The 14,630-nt window shown below is 55.7% G+C and overlaps 2 protein-coding genes and 1 pseudogene across 6 annotated transcripts in view; 2 read left to right on the forward strand and 1 right to left on the reverse strand.

The window, feature by feature from the left end:
* Positions 1 to 2,195, forward strand: part of LOC119620250 (uncharacterized) — a 3,916-nt pseudogene extending 1,721 nt beyond the window's left edge. Inside the window, exon 3 of the transcript XR_012088726.1 lies at positions 17 to 2,195. The product of XR_012088726.1 is annotated as an uncharacterized protein (transcript). The remainder of the gene's footprint in view (positions 1 to 16) is intronic.
* Positions 1 to 6,512, reverse strand: part of INCA1 (inhibitor of CDK, cyclin A1 interacting protein 1) — a 7,053-nt gene extending 541 nt beyond the window's left edge. Inside the window, exons 1-6 of one of the 4 annotated variants that reach the window (XM_073004623.1) lie at positions 6,253 to 6,512; positions 3,143 to 3,224; positions 1,478 to 1,591; positions 1,216 to 1,255; positions 763 to 914; positions 114 to 279 (exon numbers count right to left, since the gene is read on the reverse strand). In XM_073004623.1, coding sequence (XP_072860724.1) covers positions 114 to 279; positions 763 to 914; positions 1,216 to 1,255; positions 1,478 to 1,591; positions 3,143 to 3,186 — 516 coding nt within the window. In that variant the 5' untranslated portion in view covers positions 3,187 to 3,224; positions 6,253 to 6,512. Of the gene's footprint in view, positions 1 to 113; positions 280 to 762; positions 960 to 1,215; positions 1,256 to 1,477; positions 1,592 to 3,142; positions 3,658 to 6,252 lie in introns of those variants that run through there. The other 3 variants (XM_008009988.3, XM_008009987.3, XM_008009986.3) reach the window with 3 other exon arrangements.
* A 292-nt stretch (positions 6,513 to 6,804) lies between these two features.
* KIF1C (kinesin family member 1C) overlaps positions 6,805 to 14,630 on the forward strand; it is a 29,890-nt gene continuing 22,064 nt past the window's right edge. The window contains exons 1-13 of the mRNA XM_037987409.2: positions 6,805 to 6,913; positions 8,609 to 8,729; positions 8,980 to 9,112; positions 9,533 to 9,609; positions 9,982 to 10,161; positions 10,818 to 10,883; positions 11,223 to 11,401; positions 11,491 to 11,602; positions 12,360 to 12,437; positions 12,577 to 12,642; positions 12,726 to 12,801; positions 13,621 to 13,699; positions 13,911 to 14,056. Of these exons, the coding sequence (XP_037843337.1) occupies positions 9,007 to 9,112; positions 9,533 to 9,609; positions 9,982 to 10,161; positions 10,818 to 10,883; positions 11,223 to 11,401; positions 11,491 to 11,602; positions 12,360 to 12,437; positions 12,577 to 12,642; positions 12,726 to 12,801; positions 13,621 to 13,699; positions 13,911 to 14,056 (1,165 nt within the window). The 5' untranslated portion in view covers positions 6,805 to 6,913; positions 8,609 to 8,729; positions 8,980 to 9,006. The remainder of the gene's footprint in view (positions 6,914 to 8,608; positions 8,730 to 8,979; positions 9,113 to 9,532; positions 9,610 to 9,981; positions 10,162 to 10,817; positions 10,884 to 11,222; positions 11,402 to 11,490; positions 11,603 to 12,359; positions 12,438 to 12,576; positions 12,643 to 12,725; positions 12,802 to 13,620; positions 13,700 to 13,910; positions 14,057 to 14,630) is intronic.

The raw sequence follows: 14,630 nt of genomic DNA on the forward strand, positions 1-14,630 counted from the left end.
TTCCTCTCAAATCCAGCTCTCCAACCTGGCTCTCAGCTTCTACTGCATCTCCATGCAACACCAGAAACCCACGTCACTCCCTCTCACTCCACCCAGTTCCACTCCAACAATACCTGGGCCCTGCCAGGAGTGAGAAAACTGTTCTCTTCCTGTGGATAGGTTGCCCTCTCCTCTTCCAGATCAGGGTATTCATCGGTGCTGGGAAATCCACAGCCCTCTTCGCCAAGCACCACTGGCTCAGATGCAGCCCCAGAGCTGCCCCACTGGGCCTTCTTCAGTCTGTGGAGACTTTAGGCTGAGGAGAGAAGTACCTGGAGACCAGGCTTCCTGTCTCTCCATTCTTCACCTTTCTGTTCTGAAATACTTCCTGCTGGGACTCCAGGGAGTTGTCATTTGACCTCTAACTCTCCACTCCCAATTTTCTGCTCCCCTCAGACTGAAGCATATTGTCTAGGAACCCAGAGGTGACCCCAGCCTCCCCACTGTCCTCCAGTTCTACGGTTTGCTTTCCTGTCTTCAGTGATCCAGTTTCTACTCCTTCCAGCTCAAGTGGCTCATCCTCCTTACCGCAATTCCCTCCTCCTTTTCATATTACAGAAATCTGTCTCAATCACACCAAAGCCCACAGCTTCCTCCCAAGCAGTCTCCCCTCAAAGCTCCCCTCAAACCTCCCCTCAAAGCTCTCAACCCCTTCCTTAGCTCAAACTGTTCTGCCCCCAAATCCTGCATGACTGCCAGAACCTAGATGTCTCCCTTCCTTACTCATTGATGATGCTCTGACGCCTTCTTAGGTCCTCCAGGTGGTAAGTGACAGCCCTCACCCGGGCGGGGACCCCCCCAAGCCCCTGCTGCTGCATTCTCTCCAAACATGGCCTCCTCTTCTTTCTTCTCCAAAGCATTTCAGGGGGTGGGAGCTGCTCAGGAGGATACAGACCAAGCTGGGAGCAACCAGTGGCTCTCTGTGCCAGAGAATGGGGAAAAAGAGCTAGAAAAAAGAACTGGCTCTCTCAAGGGAGCTTGGATTGAACTAGGTAGGGAGTCCGGGGTCTTAGGAAGACCCCTGTGATATCTCGAAAACATGATGACTGATTCATAGAAAGGAAGTGCACTGGTTGGGGAATACCATAGGGAAGCAGTGATGAGGAGAGCTTGGGACAGGATAGCAGTGGGTGCAGTTTTAACAGAGAACTGTTGAAGGCAGAGGGTCTATCTTACCAGCATGGGTGGAATGTGCTGCTCCTCCAGCCAAGTGAGGCTGTGAAGAACAAAAAGGGGGCTATAAGTGCAGAGGGGACACGTCCATCCATATTGCTGCTTCAATAATCTCTCCCAACCTCCTTTCTGTCATTAGGAGCTACAATGTCCACCAGCCAGTGGGAAATTAACCCCAGACTAGGGCCTATTGCTATATGGGTTTATGGTAGTTTAATCCAGTTAAGACCACATCCAGCTGGTATCCATTTTCTCCTCTACTCACCTGGGCCTTTGACTAAGGTTCTTCCAGAAGACATCTCCATAACGCTGGGGCATGAGTCTGAGGCTCTGGGAAGGCAACCTTGGTGGTGGAGATCGGCTGACCACCCTGGAACACCTGAGGGGAGGACAAGGTAGGCTCAGGTCTGGCTCTTCCCTTACAGCAATCTACTTACCCGAAGGATTCAAGGGCCATCTTTCCGTGGGACTATAAAGCTGCCCAGGTTCCCTCAGGCCGTGTTCTCTCTTAACTACTTTAGCTGAAGAAGGTGGTAAGGCCTCTGCCTTGAAAGGAAATTGAAGCTGGGTTGAGGGTGGAGATTGGTTGTAGTTTGACCCTCAGATCTCACTGAGTCTAAGCTCTATACTGGGGATATCCAATCTTTTGGCTTCCTGGGCCACATTGGAAGAAGAAAAATTGTCTTGGGCCACACATAAAGTACACTAACACTGGCCGGGCATGATGGCTCACGCCTGTAATCCCAACACTTTGGGAGGCCAGTGTGAGTGGATCACTTGAGATCTGAAGTCCAAGATCAGCCTGGCCAACATGTTGAAACCCCGCCTCTACTAAAACTACAAAAAATTAGCCAGGTGTGATGGCAGGCACCTGTAATCTCAGCTACTTGGGAGGCTGAGGCAGGAGAATCCTGCCAGAGGGTGGAGGTTGCAGTGAGCCAAGATCGCGCCATAGTACTCCAGCCTGGGCAACAAGGGAGAAACTCCGTCTCAAAAAAGAAAAAAAGGCCAGGCGTGGTGGCTCACGCCTGTAATCCCAGAACTTTGGGAGGCCAAGGCGGGTGGATCACAAGGTCAGGAGATAGAGACCATGGTGAAACCCCGTCTCTATTAAAAATACAAAAAATTAGCTGGGCGCGGTGGCAGGTGCCTGTAGTCCCAGCTACTCAGGAGGCTGAGGCAGGAGAATGGTGGGAACCCAGGAGGCGGAGCTTGCAGTGAGCCGAGATGGCGCCACTGCACTCCAGCCTGGGGGACGGAGCGAGACTCCGTCTCACAAAGAAAAAAAAAAAAATCACAAAAAAATTCATAATTTTATTTATTTATTTGAGATGGCATTTCGCTTTTGTCGCCCAGGCTGGAGTGCAATAGCACGATCTTAGCTCACGGCAACCTCCGCCTCCCAGGTTCAAGCGATTCTCATGCCTCAGCCTCTCGAGTAGCTGGGATTACAGGCGAGCACCACCGTGCCTGGCTAATTTTTGTATTTCTAGTAGAGATGGGGTTTTGCCATGTTGGCCAGGCTGGTCTCGAACTCCTGATCGCAGGTGATCCGCCCGCCTCGGCCTCCCAAAGTGCTGGGATTACAGGAGTCAGCCACCACACCTGGCCCTGTGTTTTAATAGTACCCATCATTAACTGAAATTTTATTTGTTTACACATTCTAGAATGTGTTCCCCTCTCTAGAATGTAAGCTCTACAAGAGCAGGACCTCTATCCTGCTAATTGCTGAATCCCCAGTGCCTAATACAGTCCCTGGAACATTGTTGTGTTCAAACTATTTGTTGAATAAATTAATGAATCATCAATCCCCTGAGACCAGGCATTGCATTTCCTATTCTTTATTTTCTAATCCTCTTAGGGAAGGACCCAGGCATGCAATATTCCCTCCATCCCCTCCCCATGCTCCCCACCCAGTGGGAGGACTCACTTGGCAAAGGGGATGAGGTTGCCTCCATCATCCTGCACCTGCATGACTGGACTGGGCTGGGTAGCTAGTTTCCTTTTTGGTGCTGGGAGGATAATGGAAAAGAAGTCATTCATTCCTGCTAGGCATGGTGGCTCACGCCTGTAATCCCAGCACTTTGGGAGGCCAAGGCAGGCGGATCATGAGGTCAGGAGTTCGAGACCAACCTGGCCAATATGGTGAAACCTCATCTCTACTAAAAATACAAAAATTAGTAGGGCGTGGTGCTGTGCACCTGTAATCCCAGCTACCCACAAGGCTGAGGCAGAAGAATCGCTTGAACCTGGGAGTCGGAGGTTGCAGTGAGCTGAGATCATGCCACTGCACTCCAGCCTGGGGGACAGAGCAAGACTCCGACACACAAAAAAAAAAAAAAAAAAAAAAAAGACATTCATTCATATAATGTCTGTAGGGATGAGACCAGTAGCAGATCTAGAGACTGGAAAAAGAACATATGGATGCTGAAAAAAAGAGAGAGCTTAAAAGGTATTTGTAGCGGCTGGGCACGGTGGCGCACGCCTGTAATCCCAGCCCTTTGGGAGGCCAAGGTAGGCGGATCACCTGAGGTCGGGAGTTCAAGACCAGTCTGACCAACATGGAGAAACCCCATCTCTACTAAAAATACAAAATTAGCTGGGCATGGTGGTGCATGCCTCTAATCCCAGCTACTCGGGAGGCTCAGGCAGAAGAATCGTTTGAACCAGGGAGTAGGAAGTTGCAGTGAGCTGAAATTGCACCAGTGCACTCCAGCCTGGCAACAGAGCAAGACTCTATCTCAAAAAAAAAAGAAAAAGAAAAAGGTATTTGTAGTGCTGGACTATTAATTGAACATTAGGTTGAAGACAGTGAGCACAGGAAAAGTGGATATGGTAAAAAGATAAAGGAGAAAGCAAACCTTCTGAAGCTAAATGTGCAAAATAAGTGAAATTTACAGATGGCAGTTAAGTGACAACTGGCAATATGGAACAATTGAAAAATAATGACAGTGGAGATTGGATGGGGCAGAGGCATTTGGGGGTAAGAGAAGTGACAGAATTGAGGGTTCTCAATGAATCAACTGAGTGGTTAGTGAAAGTTAAGTGTGTGGACTGGGCGCTGTGGCTCACACCTGTAATCCCAGCACTTTGAGGGGCTGGGGCGTGAGAATTGCCTGACCTTAGGAGTTGGAGACCAGCCTGGGCAACACAGAGAGACATCATCTCTATTTTAAAAAAAAGTTGGCCGGGTGTGGTGGCTCATGCCTGTAATCCCAGCACTCTGGGAGGCCGAGGCGGGTGGATCACCTGAGGTTGGGAGTTCGAGACCAGTCTGACCAACATGGAGAAACCCTGTCTCTACTAAAAAATACAAAAATTAGCTGAGTGGTGGCGGGTGCCTGTAATTCCAGCTACTCAGGAGGCTGAGGCAGGAGAATCGCTTGAATTGGGGAGGCAGAGGTTGCGGTGAGTAGAGATCATCCCATTGCACTCTAGCCTGGGCAACAAGAGTGAAACTCTGTCTCAAAAATAAATAAATTTTTAAAAGTTAAGTGTGGACATAATGGTCAACTGGTGACAGGGAAGGAGGGGGCAGTTGGGAATGCCTGTGGATAGGAAGGTGAGCAGGGAGGTCAGTTGCATATAGCTAAAATGAGGGACAGCCAAAGATGACCTGAAGGCCAGCTGGGGTGGGGAGAAAGGGCAGTTAAGGCTGGGGAGAGTGGCTAACGCCTGTAATCCCAGCAATTTGGGAGGTGGAAGTGGGTGGATCACTTGAGCCCAGGAGTTTGAGAACAGCCTGGGCAACATGGCAAAAACCCCTCTCTACAAAAATACAAAAAAATTTAGCCAAGTGTGGTGGTGTGCACTTGTACCTGGGAGGCTGAGGTGGGAGTATCATCTGAGCCCTGGGAGGTCAAGGCTGCAGTGAGGTGAGATCACACCACTGCACTCCAGCCTGGGTGTCAGAGTGAGACCCTGTCTCTAAGAAGAAGAAAAAAAAAGCCAGGCGCGGTGGCTCAAGACTGTAATCCCAGTATTTTGGGAGGCCAAGGTGGGCGGATCACTTGAGGTCAGGAGTTTGAGACCAGCCTGACTAACACAGTGAAACCCTGTCTCTACTAAAATTACAAAAATTAGCCGGGTGTGGTGGTGTGCACCTGTAATCCCAGCTATTCAGAAGGCTGAGTCAGGATAATTGCTTGAACCCAGGAGGCGGAGGTTGCCATGAGCCGAGGTTGCACCACTGAACTCCAGCCTGGGCGACAAAGCAAGACTCCGTCTCAAAGCAAACAAACAAACAAACAAACAAACAAAAAACACAAAAACTAGATAAGTTAGGAGAGAGTGCCTGTAGGCTCCTGAAGGACAGAAGCAGCCAGCTAGAACTGTAGAGGTGAACTAGCATTTATCCAAGGGAACTAGGGATGGCCTAAGCAAGCAGGTGAGGTCAAAGGCGGAGAGAGGTCAAAGGTTGGAGTTGAGCTGAAAGGGCCTAAAGTGGGGTCTAAAGGGGATGTCCTGACTCGGAGGGGGGTCAGCAGAACGCGGGGGGCTGGGGGGGGGGGTGGTAAGCGGGAGCTGCGGGGCATTCGGGCCTCAGATAAGTGGGGCCCAAGCGGGTGACCTAGATCCAAGGGCAGGACGGAGCTGAAGGAAGCCAGGAAGGATCCTCCACAGTTGACTTCGGGGTAGCCACGGCCCGGGCCTGCAAGGGTGGATGAGGACCCGAGAGTCAGGCTGGGGCTGAGGGGCTGCCTGGAGCCTGGAGCCCCGCTGGAGGGAAGCGCCGGGCCGGAGAGCGCGGCGGGCGCCTGAAAGGGCGACCCGGACCCTCGACAGGTGGACCGGGCGCGGCCAGACCTTCCGGGCAGCCCAGCCTGGGGGCTGCGTCCCCCGAGAGGGGCCCTGAGGTGGTGGGCCCAGGCTGAGCGGCAGGCTGGGGCCTGAGAGGAGCCCCGCGTCTGAGGGGGCAGCTCCGGCCTTAGGCGGCACCCGGGCCTGAAGGGATTGTTTGGGCCTGAGGCGGCGTCCGGGGCGGCCGAACTTGAGGGCCAGGCGGGGACAGAGCGCCCGAGTCGCACTTGGCCCCAGCACCTGAAGCAGCTGCGCGGCGAATTCTAGAACTCGGCGGGGCGGGGAGGAGAGAGACGGCGATTCGAGCCGCGGGAGGAGCCGGCGGGCGGTGCTCGCCTGAGGGCGGGGCCTGAGCGGAGCCGCCTTCTGGGCGGGCCTCGGCAGGAGGCTCCGCCCCCTGGACGCGCCTCCAACGGCGGCGACCTGCGCTGGGCCGGGGCCTGGGTGCCCCCGCGGGTCAGCCCCCGACGTTTCCCTGCTCCTCAGGCGTCTGCAACCCTCCTGGGTTGCGGCATCTGCTCGCCCTTCTGCGTCCGCAGCTCGGTCCCCGCGTCCCTGCTCGCTGGGCCCCACAGACCGGGAGCGTTGCCCCTTTAACAAGAGTAGCCCGGGTCGCTCCCGGCTCCTTCCCAGGACGGCGCGCGCCCGCCCCTCCGCGCGCGCCCGCGCGTCCCCCGCCCCTCGCTCTCGCCCCAGCTCGCGCTGCCCGGGCGGGCGCCGGCCGCTGGCGCCGCTACTGCTGCCGCCCCCGGGGCGCGAGTCCGCCGCCCGCCGCCCGGGGACCCGGCGAGGGGCGGGGGCAGCTCCGAACCGGCCCCGGATCCTTCCCGTCGCCTCCTCACGCTTCCCGGAAAGCTTGTCCTTCTCCGCCGAGCCGCTCCGGGAGCCCCGCCGCGCCGAGGTGAGGGCTGGGCAAGGGGGAGGGAAGGGACGCCCGCGGAGGAATGTGCCGGGTTGGGGGGCGGGGAGCCGGGGTCCGGCGGCGCGATCTAGGCTCGAGAGCCGGGATCATGTGCTGTTTGTTCCGCGGAGGCGCAGAGAGGTGCCAGGCCCGGGCGGCCGCCGGCTTAGGGCTAGACAGGAGGACCGGTCCGCATGGCCGCCCAGAGAGGCCGGGCGGGGACCTGTGTGAGAACTGCCGGGTGGGCAAGGTGCAGGTGGCCCAAGACTCCCTTTCGGGCCGGGCGGCCCCACCCAGCCGCCCAGTATCCTCCTTGTACCCCACGGCTCCTTCATAGCTGCACCGGCTGACCCCTGTCCCTACCTCTGTTCCCTTACCCTGCTGGCCCCCAGCCATGCTACCCCATTCCCTGTCCCATTAGCTGCAGCAACGGCGTCACCATGGCTTATCCCCACCAGTGTCCTTCCCTCCCCTGGTCAGGGTCTAGGGGGTCAGGGCTGTTCTTCCTGAGCCAGCTTCTGTGATTCCAGCTACTCCCTTCCTGTCCTGGGACAGACCAGCTCGTCACCCTCCCATGCTCTGCCCAGGAAGGCTGGTGAGGGGAGGCCCAGTGTGACAGGAGTTTGGGGCCCACTGGGGTCACAGGAGGGGGCTCAGCATCCCTTATTCCTCTTCGTGGTTCTCCTCCCTGTTGTCCGTGGGCGTGGGCTGCTCAGCCTCTCCTCACAGGGTGTGGGCACCCGATCACCCACATTCCTGGGCTCCAGCCTGGCACCTTCCCCAGGGCAGTGGACGCCATAGCACTAGCCCCAGGCTGGGGCTGGCACTGGCCAGCCGGCTTCCTTTTGCTTTTCTTTCTCCCTTTCAGGGAGGCCCCAGGGACCCTCTACCCTCAAACACAGGTATTTCTGGGCACCCCAAGGGTGGAGCCCTGAGGGTTGGTCTGATGGCTACAGGATGACCCCACCCTCCCCTGCCCATTGTCCTGGATCCTGAGGAGGAAGTGCTGGGGGCTGGGCAAGGGGCTTAAAGCCCACACAGCTGGCCCTATGGATCCCAGTCCTGGGCCCTACCTACAGTCCTTGGACTTTGCCCATCCGCACTACCAGCCTGGCATGTGGAGGCTGTGGGCCTTAGGTGGCAACTAGATTCTCCCTTGCCGACCCTGTGGGGAATTTTAGAACAGGTTTTGCATTTGCAGTTTTCTCTGATGTCTCTTCTGGGCTCCCAGTTTGTGCTTTGGCCCCGGAGTTCCTGCCTCTTTAACAGCTTGTGTTTGCTGTGCTGTGTCTCTTTCTCCTTTCCTCTACCATTCTTTCCTTCATAGCATGACCTCAGGCTTGCCTTTTGTCTTATTTCTCTCATTTTCTTGGTGTCTGTGACTCTCTACCCCTCCTCTCTCTCTTCCCGCCACCCTCACGTCTCTGCCCGTGTGCCCCTCTCTCTGAATTGCCCTCTGTCCAGCCTCTTTCTCTCTCTCTTCTCTATCTGAACGTTCAGTACACTCGCGAGTGACGAGGAATAAAAATATCACCGTCCTTGCCCTTGGATTCACATTGCATTCTGCCACTCCAGAGGGGCAGCTGTCCATACTTTTCCTACTATTCCCCCCTAACCGTGGCCCCCCAACCTGGGAACCCCAGACAGGTCTCTGGAGCCACAGGTGCCTCCTAACAACTCTTCCCCCACAACCAGGGTATCTCCCAGAGCCCCAGCTGGTGTGGCCAGGTCCCAGTAGTAGGATGGGGCTCCCCCTACGAGGGCCAGTGGCAGCGAGAACTGATACAGCCCCCCTGGTCTGGGGCCAGGACGCCAGGTAACTCTGGGGGAGACCGCCCAGGTTCCTGCAAGGTGGAATATGGCTGGGGAGAGAGGCAGAAATACCTTTGGGAGTCTCCCAAGACAGTGACATTTGGGAGGAAAGCCAGGGGAATAAGACTGGGTCCTCGAGAGGCTGGGTGGCTCTGGGGGAGATGTGAAGAGACTGGTTCTGGGAAGAAGCTGGGAGGCAATGTCTGGGTCCCCCCAGTGGCTCTGACCCCACCACTCCTTTCTCTGTCCTCCAGCTGAGGAGGGCAGGAGTGTCTGAAGCCATGGCTGGTGCCTCGGTGAAAGTAGCAGTGAGGGTTCGGCCCTTTAACGCCCGTGAGACCAGCCAGGATGCCAAGTGTGTGGTCAGCATGCAGGGCAACACCACCTGTGAGTGAGTCCCCGGGGCCTGGCTGGGCACAGATAGGGAAGGCCGGGCCCACCACACAGGCCAGTCCCGCTGGGCCAAACTAAGAGGAGGTCTGTGCCGGGCACAGAGCAGGTGCTAGTCGTGAGGGCGGGGGCTGGGGCAGGCTGGCCTTTCCCGTGTTCCCAGTCTTCTGGGAGGGGGAATGTTGGCCTGGAGCCCTCCATTGCCCAATCCAGGGAGGCAGCTCAGTGGGGGCGGGTCCTAGGAAGCCAAAATTAGCTTTGGTGGCTGGAGGGGGTGGGGAATATTAAAGGGGAGAGATGAGTCAGGGCAGTGGTGAGGAGTGGGATGCTTGGATTCCAGGGGCTGGTGGGGGTATGGGCAGGGGCTGGGAGTACCTGACCTTGACTTTCCTTCCTTTACCCTCTCCTGCCCCTCAGCCATCATCAATCCTAAACAGAGCAAAGATGCCCCCAAAAGCTTCACCTTTGACTACTCCTACTGGTCACATACTTCGGTGGGTTGTTGGGCTGGGGGAAGAGCAGGGCAGTGAGAGACAGTGGATTTAGGTCCTGGGGAGGGGACATGTTGAGAAATAGGACCCCCAGGGGATTATTCAGGCCGAATTGGGAGGATGATCCTGGATGGGGGTGGTAGGACCCTTAGGCTGTGATTGAGGCCATGACAAGAAGGCAGAATCCCTTGGGGTAATTAGGACTAGCAGGGGCTGGATAGGATCCTCGGGGTGATTAGGACAATGATGAGGGTGGGAGGGCACATAGGACCTTTGGAGAATCATCAGTGATGGAAGCAAGGCTCTTCGGACAGACACAAAAGATAAAGACATCCAGGGTTCCTTCTGTTTTTCTCTGCCCCCGCTTTGTCCTAGGCGGAGGACCCCCAGTTTGCATCTCAGCAGCAAGTGTATCGGGACATTGGAGAAGAGATGCTGCTCCACGCCTTTGAAGGCTACAACGTGTGCATCTTTGCCTATGGGCAGACGGGGGCTGGAAAATCCTATACCATGATGGGGCGGCAGGAGCCAGGGCAGCAGGGCATCGTGCCCCAGGTACACCTAGGACCTGGTGGGGCAGCCAGGGCAGGAACATCTTTAGCTGCCCCCTGAGGAAGGAAGGACCGGGGTCTGAGGATTGTGGAACAGAGACCTGGCTCTGAGGCCACTGGTGATGGGAGATAGAGGTTGACTCAAGCTGGACAACCCTTTGGGGTGGGAGGGTCTTTGTCCCTATCAGAGGCAACGAGCCTTAGTGAGAAGAGCAAGGTTTTGGCATCAGTGAGTCTTGGGTTTGAGCGCCAGTGTTGCCACTTATTACTGTTTTACTTAGTTTCATAATAATCTGTGAGGATGGTTCTCCTGCAGGCTTGTGTACCATCGCAGAATGTTAACTGTAGAAACGCCAGTTGCGATAACAGAGTTAACCATAATTGTCCCTGACTGTCCAGCATAGCAACCTGGCACACAGGTGTGGGAGTCAGGATGCCTGGGGTTTGCGCCCTGGGTGGCTGAACGCTAGCCTGTGTTCTTGGGCAAGTGGGAACCTCTCTGAGGTTGTTTTCCCATCTGTGAAATGGGAATAACCCCACCCTCAGGGCTGCAGCAAGGGTTAAATGGGGTCACTTGGGACTGGGCCTGGCCTGTGGCTGGATACTTTAGGTGTGCCCTAAACTAGGAGCTTCTCTGTATTTCCCTGTGTCCCCCTCCAGCTCTGTGAGGATCTCTTCTCTCGAGTTAGTGAGAACCAGAGTGCTCAGCTATCCTACTCTGTGGAGGTAAGCCCGGGTCCTGGTGGCGGGGCTGAGAGCGGTCCAGACTGCTGAGGGCCATTGCTGAAATCAGACAGCCAGGGATCTAATCCTGGCTCTGCTGGTTATAAACTGTGACTTTGGGGCAGTGATTCTGTCCTTCAGCTTTGTACGTTCATCTGGGAGATGCTAATGATCGGACGCACCTCCTGGCCTGTTGGACAGGTTGCTGAGCTAGCATCTGCAGAATGCTTTGCACTGTGTATTAGCTGCAGTCACCTGGATCATGTCCAGTGGAGTCAGATTAAGTTTCGTTGTCATTGTTGTTGCTAGTTTTGTTACTTCTCATTTGCTTCTCCCACTCAGGTGAGCTATATGGAGATCTACTGTGAGCGGGTACGCGACCTCTTGAACCCCAAGAGTCGGGGTTCTCTGCGGGTCCGGGAGCATCCCATCCTGGGCCCCTACGTGCAGGACCTGTCCAAGTTGGCTGTGACCTCCTATGCAGACATTGCTGACCTCATGGACTGTGGAAATAAAGCACGGTGAGGCAGGCTGATGGAGCAGAGGGCAAGGGGGCCAGGGTTGGGAAGGTGAGAGGCAGGATCCAGTGACTGCTTCCTTTGCCCCCAAGGACTGTGGCTGCCACCAACATGAATGAGACCAGCAGCCGATCCCATGCCGTCTTTACCATCGTCTTCACACAGCGCTGCCATGACCAGCTCACTGGGCTGGACTCGGAGAAGGTGAGACTGCTCCCCGGCCCTGCACTGGACACAACCTCCCCTGGCAACAGGGACAGGGACATGGTAGAAGGTCTTGGGCCCTCCTTGCCCATGCTGGGTTGAGTGCCTCCTCAGGCCTTCCATGACCCTGCCCCACCCCGACCCCGTTTTCCCATCAGATCAATCTGTCCCCCTCTACTGTTTGCTTGTCTTTTTTTTTTTTTTAAGGGTCTTGCTCTGTCGCCCAGGTTGGAGTGCAGTGGTGCTGTGGTGCGATCTCGGCTCACCGCACCCTCCACCTCCTGGGTTTAATCGATTCTCCTGCCTCAGCCTCCCGAGTACCTGGGATTACAGGCGTGTGCCACCACGCCTGGCTAATTTTTTTGTATTTTTAGTAGAGACAAGGTTTCGCCGTGTTGGCCAGGCTAGTCTTGAACTCCTGACCTCAGGTGATCCACCCGCCTCAACCTCCCAAAGTGCTGGGATTACAGATGTGAGCCACCGCACCCGGCTGTTCTTACGAGACCCAGGACAGGGCTTGGATCCCCTGTGTGTCCCTTGTCCGTGCCTACGGTGGGCCTGTAGCTATTTGTAATTGAGTGAGTAACCACCGTCTCACTGTTGTCATGTATTCTGTTTCCCCCGGCCTCCTCCCTCGCCTCCTCCTGGCTCTCTCTAGCCCTTGCCAGCTGCCCACATTCCTGCTGGGTGCTTCCCTGATTTGCCTGCCCCATCCCCCACCCGCACCTTATCTCCTGCCTGTTTCCTCTGACCCCAGGTCAGTAAGATCAGTTTGGTGGACCTTGCTGGGAGTGAGCGAGCCGACTCCTCAGGGGCCCGGGGCATGCGCCTGAAGGTGAGGGGCTTCACAGTGTTGTGGGCTGTATGTGGAGGTCTCCAGTCGGAACATGAGACTCTCACTGGGGAGGTAGGAAGGGGAAATGGATCGGATTGGGAGAGCACACTTATCCCCCACATTCCTTATCCTTTTCCAGGAGGGCGCCAACATTAATAAGTCCCTAACTACTCTAGGGAAGGTGATCTCGGCCCTTGCAGATATGGTGAGACCTGGGTGTTGGAAAGAGAAGGGGCTTGGGAAAGGGGGGTAACCCACCCTAATCTCCTCCACCTTTTTATTCCCCAGCAATCAAAGAAGCGGAAGTCGGATTTTATCCCCTACAGGGACTCTGTGCTCACCTGGCTGCTCAAGGAAAATTTGGGTGAGGGCCTCTTCCTTTCTGTCTGCTGACCCTGGCACATCCCACAAACTCCTTCGATACATCTGACAAATCCCCTTGCTGTGCCGAGAGTCCCAAATCCCACTGTCTCACTTCTCCCCTTGGTCCTTCAAAGGAAACATCCTTCGAAGATTTCCTGATGCTGAGAACAAGGCCATACCCTCCTGCCAAGCCAAGGGCCTCACTGACCTGGCTACTCATGACCCCTCCCTGATCCCCAATCCCTGATCTCACACCCACTGCTGCACTGCTCACTTCATCCCCCTTCCATGGTTCTGTGACTGTCCTGCAGATTTATCTCCCTGACCTCATTCCCTACCACAACCACATGTCATGGTTAGTTCCACCCCACTAGATTCCCCTACCTCAGGACGTGACCCTATAAGACCCCCACCTGGGCAGTGGGCCCCAGCCCCATGACCCGGTCTGACTTTTCTTTTTTTTTTTTTTTTTTTTGAGACGGAGTCTCGCTCTGTCACCCAGGCTGGAGTGCAGTGGCCGGATCTCAGCTCACTGCAAGCTCCGCCTCCCGGGTTTACGCCATTCTCCTGCCTCAGCCTCCCGAGTAGCTGAGACTACAGGTGCCCGCCACCTCACCCGGCTAGTTTTTTTGTATTTTTTAGTAGAGATGGGGGTTTCACTGGGTTAGCCAGGATGGTCTTGATCTCCTGACCTCGTGATCTGCCCATCTCTGCCTCCCAAAGTGCTGGGATTACAGGCTTGAGCCACCGCGCCCGGCCCAGGTCTGACTTTTCTTAGCCCCTACTTCAGCTAAAGCTTTTCCCTGCACTCCATTCACAGGTGGGAACTCACGCACAGCAATGATTGCAGCCCTGAGCCCTGCTGACATCAATTACGAGGAGACTCTCAGCACCCTCAGGTGTGGCTTCTGGCTCTAGCAGGGATGGGGCAGCATAGGAAAAGTGCCAGGAGTTCAGCAAGCTGCTCAGGACCCTGCTCGTGAGACGAGATGGGGGAGATGCCCGAGCCCTGCCACAATATCTTGAGACCTGGGAGAGAGGGAAGGAGAAACAGCAGACCAAGGGTCCCATGCACCCAGGCCTCACTGACCCTTCTCTTCTCTCACCCAGGTATGCTGACCGCACCAAGCAAATCCGCTGCAATGCCATCATCAACGAGGACCCGAATGCCCGGCTGATCAGAGAGCTGCAGGAGGAAGTAGCCCGGCTGCGGGAACTACTGATGGCTCAGGGACTGTCAGCCTCTGCTCTGGAAGGTCGAGTGTCCAGGGAGGGGCAGCTCAGGGATGCCCCTTGGCCCACCCCATCCCTCCTCCCTTGCCTTTGCCCAGTCCTGGAGCCAGGGAGGGACCACACACTATGAAACCCTCCATGTGCTCAGTGACGTGGACACAGATGTGGAGAGGGGATGTATGTCTTCACATGTTACAGGGAGGGACTGATACTCTCGGGGAGAGTCAGGATCCAGAGGGACCTGTCAGGCTCCTGGAACTAATGACCGTTATAGGAAAAAATGGCAATCTGGACTTATGGGTCAAACAGTACATTGTTGAGAAGAGGCTAGGCTACTGTAACTTTCTTGACAGAAGTTCTTGTAAAACACCAGAGTCCAGGTGGACCATAGCTTAGCAGTTCGCAGTGGACTGCTTTCTGGCATGTCATTCTCAGCCTCGCTGATGGAAACAGTGTCCAAGTCAGAGGGTGTGTAATCCATGTTGACTGGGTCAGGAATGGGCCCTGCATTCAGCCTTGAGATCATCGCATTGAAGATGGTTAGGGTGCTGAGGGCACAGTGCGGAGAATATGAGCGTTCTTGGGAAGTGAAGGAGA

This window comes from Chlorocebus sabaeus, chromosome 16 (genome assembly GCF_047675955.1).
Source record: "Chlorocebus sabaeus isolate Y175 chromosome 16, mChlSab1.0.hap1, whole genome shotgun sequence".
NCBI lineage: Eukaryota > Metazoa > Chordata > Mammalia > Primates > Cercopithecidae > Chlorocebus > Chlorocebus sabaeus.